At 32.7% G+C, this 12,724-nt stretch overlaps 1 protein-coding gene across 1 annotated transcript in view; it reads left to right on the top strand.

The window, feature by feature from the left end:
* LOC126885498 (uncharacterized) overlaps positions 1 to 12,724 on the top strand; it is a 181,462-nt gene that overhangs the window by 147,682 nt on the left and 21,056 nt on the right. Inside the window, exon 4 of the mRNA XM_050652077.1 lies at positions 2,911 to 3,017. Within this exon, the coding sequence (XP_050508034.1) occupies positions 2,911 to 3,017 (107 nt within the window). The remainder of the gene's footprint in view (positions 1 to 2,910; positions 3,018 to 12,724) is intronic.

Below are 12,724 nucleotides of genomic sequence, written 5' to 3' on the forward strand. Positions count from 1 at the left end.
GCGCATGTGATTTTCAAAAGATTTTACCGTTTCCCTGTCCAGTTTTGAGAGTGCATGATAAAGTAAAATAAAATCCGTTAAATCCGGGACATCCAACTTTTTTAAGGTATTAACCGAGGCGTCAAAGATTTCTAAAAAACTGTTTAGATTTTTTTCAGATTCCGATTGCAAGGATTTAAAATTAAAAATTTGTTGTAAATAAGTGTTTGCTAACAACCTTTTATTATGATATTTTTCTAAAAGTGCTTTCCATAACGTGTCATAATTATCCCCAGAAGTAGCTATTCCCGCACAAATACTAAGGGCCGATCCCTTTAAATGTGAAACCAAAAGCCGAGCCTTATCTGCATCCGTCAGCTAGAAATTATCGTGTACCAATGGTTTGTAAATCGAATAAAAAGTTTCCCATTCCTTTGGTTCTCCGTGGAAATCTGGAATAGTGATTTTTGGCAAAAGACTGTGTACATTACACTGTTGTTGTGTACTTTGCTGTAAAGTTGGATTTACAATATTGGTGCTTGGGTTTAATTTTGTATAAGCCGCCCTTGCTTCACAACACATTTCGTTAATAACAGACATCACCTGAAAATCTGGTTTATAGTTTTCATCAACGTCAAACCCGACTGCGTTGATTTCATCCAAAATTTTGAGAATTTCTGTCCTTGTCGAATCCATCGACTGATACAAGTTTGTGAATTTTTTAATGGTGTTATCCGTAGTTAAGTTTTTCGATAAGTCATATAAAGTCTGAATGATTGTATAAAGCGTTTCTTTTTTAGCCGTTAATATTTTAAATTGCCTTTCGTAAGTAGTCATTGTTACTGAAATCAATCCGCAAAATCAGAAAAAAAACAAAGTCTACTTTAAGAAAACTGTAGCATATAACAAACCAGGTCTGAGTATAAATTTTGAATAAAATTAATTAATTATAGAGATTTGTTAAAAAACAAGCCTTCCGGGCAGTTATTATGCAAACTCTTTATTTTGTTTAGAACCGTGAATCAAATTTAGTATTTGTTTACAAAATAATTTTTATTCATACATCCGAATTTTTCCGTAACCGATTGAGTCGAAAAATATTCACGTTTGACAACACCGCAAATATTTAAAAACCTAACTTCTTTCACGCCCGAAGCCCAAGTTGTTCCGAGAAACAAAAACGATACAAATACAAAATCAGCAAAAAGTTATCACAGAGTTTTTTTTTCCGATACGTGCCGACATTAAATTGTACCGAACAATTTGTTTCTAAATAAGAATATTATTATTTAATAATACAAAACTAAGCAAAGCAAACTGTAAACCTACGCTGAATATCCGAGCTCGAAATTGACCAATTATTTTTTGGCTTTTAGGAAAACCAAATGGAAAAAAATTAATAATAATAACTTACCGAGATTTTCTTAGATTTTCTTCGTGTTGTTAAATGTTGAAGCACTATTTTCGGTGGCATTAAGGAAAATGAAGGATGGGATAAAAGAAGGGAACTTACCGAAAATATGTTGTCTGGTATCGTCAATTTGTCTCACGGAAAACACACACAAAATCAAATTAAAATTGTCAAAGTGTACTATACGTTCCGACCGTATGTCTGTTAACGACTGACTGACTTAACATAAAGGACAGAAGATTATGCTTACTTAGAACTGTGTTGCCAAGACATTCCCGAATTAAAATAAATGAAATATATATTCATATTGGCGCAAACACACATATACTTTTAATACTTGACACTACAAAACTATTTTGGTACTTGACAGAAACATCACCAACGCATTATACATACTCTCTTGTCCATTGGCTAAGATACTAAGAATATTAAACGGAGCTGTTATCTTAAGTCTATGTAGCTGCTGAGTAAATCGATCTGTTTCATTCTTATATTTTTGGCATTCAAAAAAAATATGATCTAAATCACCTTTTTTATCACAATTTGGACATCGATCATTTTCGAGAACACGAATTTTATGCAGGTGTGTGGGATAACAGGTGTGACCAAAACGAAGACGTATTATAGTTGTGATGTGTTTTCTTGAATAATTATATGGCTGGAACCACGTTCTATTCGGTATTTTCTTTTGTATACTACAGTACCTAGAAGGGTTGGTATAAGTATGATGTAACCAACATTCATTCCAAATTGTGGGGTATTTCATTTTAATATAAGAGACTGCATCACAAAAACTTACAGGATGTTTATTAGGCAAACCATTTTTTACACTTTTTTTCGCCAGCATATCAACATGCTCATTATGTTCAAGACCGATATGTGCTTTAACCCAAACAAAATTAATCTTTTTATTAACTTTATGTAGTTCCAAAAAGCGTTTTTTGATTGCATATATGATATAATTGGAGGAGTAGCTTGGGTACTTAGTCAAAACCAATGAGTTTAAAACAAACAGGGAGTCCGATATAATTATTGCAGAATCAATTGTAGACTGACTTACATACGTCAAAGCTTCGTAGATTGCAATAGCACTTCAGCACTTCAGCACTAAATATAGAAAATATGTTATCTAGTTTGTAGGAATAATTAATATTTTTGGAGGGAATATAAAAAGCACATCCTACACCATCCTCGGACTTAGAAGCATCAGTATATGTATATAGCCACAGATTCTTCAAAGCTTGCTAGTATAGAGTTTAATAAGTTAATATTAATGTGAAAATTATCACTGTATGAGAGTTTTACAATCTTGATATTCAGGAACAATGAATTGTAATCATCAAGGTCAGATAGAATTGGGCTGGGATAATATAATTCACTAAGGATATCTTGATTTGATTGTAGCGCAATACACAATAATGAAGAACTTTTCTTCAACCAATATTTATTTGTAAGATCGTATTCATTTAATAATACTATAATTACTTTTTTTCGCGTTCAATATTTCTTTTTATTTCTAGATATGACAACGTCGCAGATAGACGCCGAGAATACTCAAATGACGAATGACCTTTATCGATTACTAAAGAAGTATTCTGGTTTGAGAAATCTCATCCGACAATTAAAGGTTAGTATGCTCTTTTAGCTAATCCTTGCATTGTGTTCAAATTTTAATAATGCCAGTCGATTCGAATCGCATCAATTCCGAAACACAGGGTCGGATTGAGCGACAAAAATTTCGAAATATAAACAGAATTCAAAATTTTTGAATAAACAATAGCTATAATAATCTTAGAATAATTAATGTTAAGCCGGATCCACATCAATAAAAATTTATGTTGTACGTTGTATTTGACACAAATTTGCTCATGTGCGTTGAAGTTTTTGTTGATGTGGACTGTGCGCCGCAAGGATTTATGCAAAAATATTTTCGTGACGAATAACACACGTTATCCGGCGTTCTGTCGGTTTTTCAGTCGACTTCAAAGACATTTTCGCCGCACAGCAATGTTAATGTGGACTTGATTATTCACTTGACGCTAAGGGGATTCGGCGGTACAACACACAAAATAAATATTTACGTCGTAAACATACTTGACCAGATTTAAATTTGTGTTGCAAATATTTTTTCGATATTTTAAAATCCACACGCACACAAATTTTTATTGATGTGGATCCGCCTTAACAGTTACAAAGCCTCTACAAAAATAATATATCAGTTCTCACCTCTACACATAGTTGAGTTTTTGTAAAAGTGGCAATTTGGTTATTTAGAAAGACCACTAATATCTAAATATCTGTCTTCATTTTGCTGTCGTGGCGAGCAGTCGTCTGTTAGAAGATCCATTGTACAAGGTAATTATGGATTATTTTTTATACCGGCCAAAATTGTCACTTTAGTTTTTCTAAATCCTAAACATGATTTTATTGTTTCAGGGTTTTGGTTTTTGGTTTTTGGTTTTTCTCCTCCTTTGCCGTACATGGAAACTTTCCGTTTCTTCATAAGTAAATAGGTTTACTTTATGTTCGGATGCTGCGATTTTCTGCATCTTTCTTACCATAAATGGTCTATGGTTAAACTTTTCCGAAAATCGAATGGTTTCCTCATATCGTACGTGAATATTTGGTCACGTTCCATTGAACTTCGTCTCATCACGGTGTGGTGATCGCTAATTTGATTATCAGCCAACTAAATTCTTTGGTGGAGACTTTATCCCGGATTTTCTATCGCTGTATTAAATCTATCGCTTAAAATATATATTTAAAACATTCACGTACTGTTCTTACGATGTCAGTTGGACCAGAAGCATTTTTGGGGTCCGGTCAATAATTCTACGAAGAGCATAGAAATAAAGATAAACCATATAAACATTTGCTTGCTTCAAAATTGATCACTCCTTGTATTAGTCCACATGGACGCGGGTGTGGCTTACTACTTTCTAACGTATCTTATTGGGCAATACTGAAGAGTAATTTGTCAAATTTTTCGGAAGTGCTTAGGCTCAAATCATATCGTTATCTGGTCAAAATACCTTCTCATGTTTCAAAGGCGGCAAGCAATATAAACACTAAATAAACAGTGTCGTCGTCATAACTTACAATTATTTTATTTTTATAATACATTTTTTGTCTCATTTCTTTAGTACTTAAAAAATGAATAAGCACATTAAATTGCATTTGTAAGTATTATATACTTTTAATGATCAATTTTAAATTTTATTGTATTGTATTATACTGAAACTGTATTGTTTATACAGGATGTCCCATATATTATGCGAGATTTAATGACGTCAATTTGCTCAGTCCGCTGATTGGATAATGTAATTAATCGAATTTTTCATGTTTCATATTTTTATTTTTTCCATATTTTCCTTTGTATGTGTCCATGTCTAAGAGCCATATATGAGGAGAGGGAGTGTACATTGATTGAAGACTCTTGATTTTAGGTATTGGGGGTATTTTTTTTTTCTTTAGAATAAAGGACAGTTTTCCGAGTGATGCCCAGGCCAATCTTATTATTTTTTTTTATTTCTTCGGTCTGATTTTTTTATTTAATTTAGTGATTTGTCCTAGAATATCTCTTTTACTTGCTTTATTCTTGTTTGTGCCACTGTAATTATTGGTTCTCCTTGTTGATTGGTCATGGCTTTTGTTTTACTGTAAGCGATGTTCAGTCCCATCTTTGTCGATTCACTATCTAGTGCTTCCATCATTCTTGGTAATTCTTCACTATTTTCTGTTTTAATACAATATATATACTTACAAGTCAAAAGTGACATTTGGAAAAATTGTGTAGCTCAAGTTCAAGTAAAATAAAAATATTATCTTGCTTTGTCACCAATATTAATGTCCTCTTCTTCTTTTCCTTCTTCTTCTTCTTGTGTAGACATGACTGTCTGTTTTTCAATGTGGCTCCAGTAAGTTGTCATTCCATCGTTTTCGTGGTCTTCCCACTTAGTTTTGGATCCCGCGTATGAAAAAAAAGTTGATTAATAGCAAGCTGAAAATTTTTTAATAGCTTAAGGGTGTGTAGTTGGAGAAACTTTGATATATGGGAACACTGGAATAGGGGAAGTTTTAATTGTGGAACAGGTTAAAAATTTGGAACGGCCAGACCACGAAAACGGCACATGTATTTTGTCCGACAGAACAGACTTAAACTCTCCGAACAGAGATTAAACTCTCATGCAAAAATCAGCCTACTATTTATCACCAAATGGGCGTTTTAATGAGTGGAACATGTAGAATATGTCAAATGACAGGAATTATGACAGCTGATAAATAGCAGTCTGATTTTTGCATGAGAGTTTAATCTCTGTTCGGAGAGTTTAAGTCTGACCGTTCCAAATTTTTAACCACAATTAAAACTGCCCCTGTTACAGTGTTCTCATATATCACAGTTTATCCGACTAGACACCGTTTAAGCTATTAACAAATTTTCAGCTTACTATTAATCAACTTTTTTTTTCATACGCGGGATACAGACCTAACTGATCGTCTTCCTATTGGGGAACCGTCTCTCGCCGTCCTTACTACTTTGTTTTTTGTCATTTGGCTCATGTAGTTGTTCCATTATACTCTTCTGCTTTTTACCCAGTTATTGATGTTGTCCACCTTGCATATCTGTCGTATATCTGCACTTCTACCTCTTCCCATATCCCATCGATTTTTCAAAGTATTTTCATCTCTGCTGTTTCTAGCATTCTTTCTGTCCTTTCTGTATCAAGTCGTGTTTCTGCCGCGTATTTATGTCATTATTGGTCTGATAACTGTTGTGTAAATTGCGCCTTTCACTTCTTTTCCAATATTGGTGTGGTAGTTATAAACACGACAAGTGTCGAATCAAGTTCTGAACACACGGATAGTGATATATTTCAACTTGTCAAAAATATGTCCTATGTATAGTATTTTTACTACAAAAGCGATATTACGTAGTTCAAAATTTTTGACGTAAGAGAACTGTCAAAACATTAGAATGTGAATTTTCATTATTGCCATGTTTATTATAAACATGGATATAATGAAGAGTCACATTCTAATGTTTTGACAGTTCTCTTACGTCAAAAATTTTGACCTACGTAATATCGCTTTTGTAGTAAAAATACTATACAGTAGTAAAAGTGATCTTTTCATTAGTCATGAATTAGACAATTCGACTGGAAGAGGAATTGTTCGTTTTCATGTATTTTATGTGTATATTCAAAGTGTAATCTTATTTCTTTAGTTCTCAAATTAATAAGCACGTTAAATTTCATTTGTATTATGTATTTTTAATTATCTTTGGTGTCAATTTCATAAAGAAATGTGAACAGTTAACAACATTATTACTGTTTAACAAATATTGAACCATAATTTAAAAATAAAAGTTTACTCATTAATTTCTATTGCGCCGCCTATGTTTTACAAACGGTGCCGACAATCGGTGCCGAATTTTGTTTTTATACTGGTCCAACTGACATCGTAAGAACAGTATTTTATTTTTGGGTCTATTTAACTTTGAATAAACAGTACAAACACAAAAATTGATAGGTTATCATATTTTTAAACCATCAAATCTTACTAATGTGCATTTCACGTTAAGAATAGAACATTGCGGAGATAGCCCCATGCATTTCTTATGATAGTGCAGCCGATATGTGAAACAATTGTGCATTTAATGATAGAACTATATAATTTGGACCACATATACTGCACATATAAAGGTTTAAATTTGGATATGACGCCATCTCAGATTTTGCCTTTTACAAAAATGGCGGGGATTCAAAATGGCGCCTATACATTGTGACTAATAGCACGATAACTTTTGAACGAGACTTCAGATTTCAACCAAATTTGGTATATAGGTTCTTTTTTTGATGTATAAGATGAAGGTCTTGAACCGGAAGAATCGGTTTACCAGAAGTTGTGTTTTTCCTGGTTTTTATGTAAAAATATGCCGTTTTTTGTTCAATTCTTTCACCCTGTATGTATTAATTTTTCAAAACGTTAATACCACCATTGAAAACAGCGTAAAAATATTTTTTAGGAAATCTTTTTAACTTTTTAGTTATGTTAATTAACATTTAATAAATGCAAAACGTATCTTCACACATGCGGCAGAGTCGTGCAAATATTATAAGAATTATTGCGCATTTAATGGTAGAAGCATATAATTTGGACCACATATACTACAGATATAAAGGTTCAAAGTTAGATACGATCTTAGTTTTTGTTCCTTTTACAAAAATGGCGGGCATTCAAAATGGCGACTATACATATGTGACTGATAGCACGATAACTTTTGAACGAAACGTCAGATTTCAACCAAATTTGGTATATAGGTTCTTTTTTTTGATGAATGATATCGAGGTCTTGAATCGGAAGAATCGGTTTACCAGAATTTGTGTTTTTACTGTTTTTTATGTATTAATATGTTGTTTATTTTTCAATTCTTTCACCCTGTGTATATAAATTTTTCAAAAAGGTAATAACGCCATTGAAAAGAGTGTAAATATACTTTTTAGGAAATATTTTGAGCTTTTTAGTTGTGTTAATTACCATTTAATAAATGCATAACGTATATTCACATGTACCTATGGGCGGCAGATTCATTTTGAATGCCCGCCATTTTTGTAAAAGACTAAATCTGAGATGGCCTCATATCTAAATTTGAATCTTTGTATGTGTAGTATGTGTGGTCCAAATTATATGCTTCTACCATTAAATGCACAGTATTTCTTATATTATTATTTGCACAAATCTGCCGCACATAGGTACCTACATGTAAAGATACGTTATGCATGTATTAAATGGTAATTAATATAACTAAATAGTTCAAAATATTTCCTAAAAAATATTTTTACGCTCTTTTCAACGGTATCACCTTTTTGAAAAATTAATATATACAGGGTGAAAGAATTGAAAAAGAAACAACATATTTTTACATAAAAAAAAACAGTAAAAACACAAATTCTGGTAAACCGATTCTTCCGGTTCAAGACCTCGATATTATTCATCAAAAAAACAACCTATATACCAAATTTGGCTGAAATGTGACATCTCTTTCAAAGGTTATCGTGCTATTAGTCACATATGTATAGTCGCCATTTTGAATTTTCGCCATTTTTGTAAAAGAAACAAAAACTAAGATGGCCTCGTATCTAAATTTTAACCTCTATATGTGTAGTATATGTGGTCCAAATTATATGCTTCTACCATTAAATGCACAATAATTCTTATATTTGCACGAATCTGCCGCATATAGGTACATGTGAAGATATAAGTTTTGCACTTAATAAATGGTAATTAGCATAACTGAAAAGTTAAAAATATTTCCTAAAAAATATTTTTACGCTCTTTTTAATGGCCGTATTAACTATTTGAAAAATTGATACATACAGGGTGAAATAATTGAAAAAAACATATTTTTACATAAAAACCAGGAACAACACAACTTCTGGCAAACCGATTCTTCCGGTTCAAGACCTCGATCTTATACATAAAAAAAGAACCTATATACTAAATTTGGTTGAAATCTGAAGTCTCGTTCAAAAGTTATCGTGCTATTAGTCACATATGTATAGTCGCCATTTTGAATCCCCGCCATTTTTGTAAAAGGCAAAATCTGAGATGGCCTCCTATCTAATTTTGGACCTTTATATGTGTAGCATATGTGGTCCAAATTATATGTTTCTATCATTAAATGCACAATTCTTATAATATTTGCACGAATCTGCCGCACTATGAGCGATAGACGCGCACCGATGCCACGCTGTACTGACTAGAATGAATCGTATATCGGCAGTCGAGTATTCACCAGTGCGCGAGAGGTTTGGCAATACTGATCTCCGTAAGAGTAATGTTCTATTCTTAACGTGAAACAAACCATAGGATTTATATTTTCAATTATTTACTAACTATATGTACCATATTGCAACATTGTATATTTTCTTTTGTAAATTGTATATTTGTGAAAATTGTAATAAATAATTTAGTAAAATTCATTTTGTTTATTACATATCTCTTGCCAGTTTCACTTCACAGGGTATTGGGTTTAGGAGGAACAACGTAAATTTTATATTAGGAAATTTAGTAGTTAATCCACAAATTTGTTAATTTGCTGAAGAGTAAGACTGGCGCCCTCATTCTAGTTTGTTCAGGATCTCTGTCTGGTTTTATTGATCTAACTTTCTGGTTTATTCTACCGGCTCTCATTCTTTCACGCCCAAATTATTTCAGAAAGAAATATGTTTTAATTGTATTCCTTTATCTGGCTCTCGAATCCCACCTTCTTTTTGGTCTCTTGTTTCTCGATCTTACTTAGCCGGTGCTCTATTCTACTCTTCTTCCTTCCTTTTTTCTATTCTACGCTTTCTTTACTTAGTTTCAAATGGCATACTAATTTCGTCTATCTTACCTTTCCAAAGCCGAGTTTAGTGTAGCATTAAGTATTTTAAATGTATTTCAAATTTTAAAAAGAAACTGGTGATCGTATTGGAAACGGAAGGGCATTTGTCTCATAAGATTCCACATACAAAAAAATGCGTAATACGAGAAGTATCATAATCATCACTTGGCTCTACAACTCTATGTGAGTCTTGGCCGCGTTTACTATTTCCCTTCGTTGTTGTCGGTCCTGAGCAGCTATTTCCCATTGCTGTACTCCCATTTTGCGTAGATGACTGACTACTGCGTCCTTCCATCTCTTTCTTGGGCGACCAACTGACCTTTTTCCATCGGGCCTTTCCCAGAATGTGGCGTTTAGAAGTCTCTCGTCACTTGATCTTAGCACGTGACCCGCCCATCGTATTCTGTTTGATTTAATGTAGCGTACTAAGTTTTCATCTCCATATATTGTCTGGAGTTTATCATTGTGTCTTCTCCATTCTCCTGTTGTCTCTTCTCTGCAAGGCCCATAGATAGTCCGCAGTATCTTTCATAAAACTGTTCGATTTCTTTTTAGATGTGACCCGATATTGATGCATAGACCTAAATGATCTTTATGGAGTAACGGGTGTTTAATTGTACTTTTGCAAGTGTCTCTTGAGGTGACTTCTTTTACTGATATGATATTCTCAGCTAATTTTTTATTAGCAAAAACCCAATACTTCTATTTCGACTATTCGATTTAATTCGATTATTTCGATCTATTAATAAACTGCGATTCCAACGATGTATGTCCCAATTGATCTTCAGTTCACTTTCCATTTCGATCATTTTTTTCTGAAAGCAGGGTTGTGTGCATTGAAAATTGAAATTCCGTTGGATTGACTGATATGTGTATAATAAAGCCTTTATTTTTGTTGTTTAGAAAAGTTTATAGCATCAAAAATAAGCAGGTACCCTTAAAATAAATTTGGTCTTTTTTTTTGGTGAAAGAAAAATCAGGAAAATCGGCCCCTAATTAGCATCTCAAATGAAATTAATCGCCACCGTTTCACAAGTTGCTTTTTTTTGGCTTGGGCCATAGTCATTCAGCCAGTCTCAATCAACAGTAAATATATTAAAGAATTTGTCAATTAATGAAACATGGTTATTATACTATTACAATTTCATACTTATTCTACTCTATTCACTACAGCTAATGTACATACTATGTTAATAAATACTATACCTATATTATATACAACTTCGTTTTTATAATAATTTTATAATATAATCAAAATATAATATATAAATATAATAATTTATAATAATTTTAAATAAATGTGCAGGATAACATTTGCGAGGGAGGGTGAAATTATTAGACCAAGGTTTTTTCGGAATAATCGGTTGTATCAAACTGTATTTTGTTGTTGATATGCTACAGTACTTCTCCCAGTATGTTTTCCAGTTCTTCATTTGTTCAGTTCTTAAACAAGCAAAAGCATCTAAAATGCAGGGCTGATATTTAGTTACTGTTCTATGGATTCCAAGCGGTTCTTTAAACTTTCCAGGTTTTGCAATATTTGATCGTGAGTAAATGGACTATTAACATAGATAAGGAAAAATTATCGACAAAACTAAGAAGATGTATTCTATCTTTATATCCCTTTTCTTTTATATTCATTGTGATTTTTGTCAATAATTTCTTCATGTTTATATTAATACTGGAATTAATTAGCATTAAAACATACTGTCGATCCTTTCCTCAGGTGGCTGTAGCATCCTCTGTGGTCCTTTTAGTTGTAGCTCTGGAATTCAGAGTCTTCTGACATTATACTCACAAAATGGTCACATTAATCCTGTAGTGATCCTTTCCCAAGTTAATTTTCACCTGTTATAACTTGGCTGCACCGTACTGTTGACGACCCGATAGTCACAAATACATATCTACGGTTGTCTTCCATCTTTTTATCTATTTCCCGTTTTATTCAGGTTGCTAGTTTTGCTAATAACTGCTCCTTATATTCTTCTTCTTTAAGTGCCGTCTTCCAATGATGTCGGATGTTTAATATCATCATCACCATCTTTACTCTATCTACCGCTGCTTTGAAAGATTCTATACTGCATTTAAACCAGTCCCTTAAATTCTTCAACCAAAACACTCTTCTTCTTCCTATACTCTTTCCTCCTCTTATCTGTCCCTGTATTATCAATCTTAGCAGTTCATATCGCTGCCCCCTCATTATTTTTATTGTGTTTGTGATTTCGTATTCTTTGTCCATTTCTCGCAATATTTCCGTATTAGTTTTGTTCTGACTCCATGCTATTCTAAGCATCCTCATGTAACACTACCTTTCAAAGGACTGCAGCATCTAAAGTATCGGAAACAAGATGTTCATAAAGTTAGCGAATCACTTTTCGCAAATATTATGGCAAGCACAATAGGAATTTGCCGCTTTTTTGCCGTTAATTAGTTGTGAAAAAATTAATTTTGTCGCTCTTTTATTTTTCTTAATATTCGATGTTTCGTATGAAGTTAGGAATCACAACAGCAAAAAATGTTTCAAATTCAAATCGAGTTGGTGCTAAATTTGCCGCTTTTTTGCCGTTAATTAGTTGTGAAAAAATTAATTTTGCCGCTCTTTTATTTTTCTTAATATTCGATGTTTCGCTAACTTTATATGAAGTTAGCGAATCACAACAGCAAAAAATGTTTCAAATTCAAATCGAGTTGGTGCTGAATTTTTGGTGAAAGAATTAATTTTGCCGCTCTCTTATTTTGCATAATATTCGATGTTTCGCTAATTTCATAAAGGGTAGGGAATTAGTGGGAAGAAGTCCAATTACTTGTTTATCGTAGGAGATACGAAAAAAAGTTATTTAGTTAAAAGTTGGTGCCTAGACAGGACCATAATCTGAAAATATTTTCAAATATATAGGGCTATTGGCATTGAGAGGGTGACACAAATTTATGTTTTTTTAAATAGAACA

The sequence above is a fragment of the Diabrotica virgifera genome, chromosome 5, assembly GCF_917563875.1.
Source record: "Diabrotica virgifera virgifera chromosome 5, PGI_DIABVI_V3a".
In the NCBI taxonomy this organism is placed as follows: domain Eukaryota; kingdom Metazoa; phylum Arthropoda; class Insecta; order Coleoptera; family Chrysomelidae; genus Diabrotica; species Diabrotica virgifera.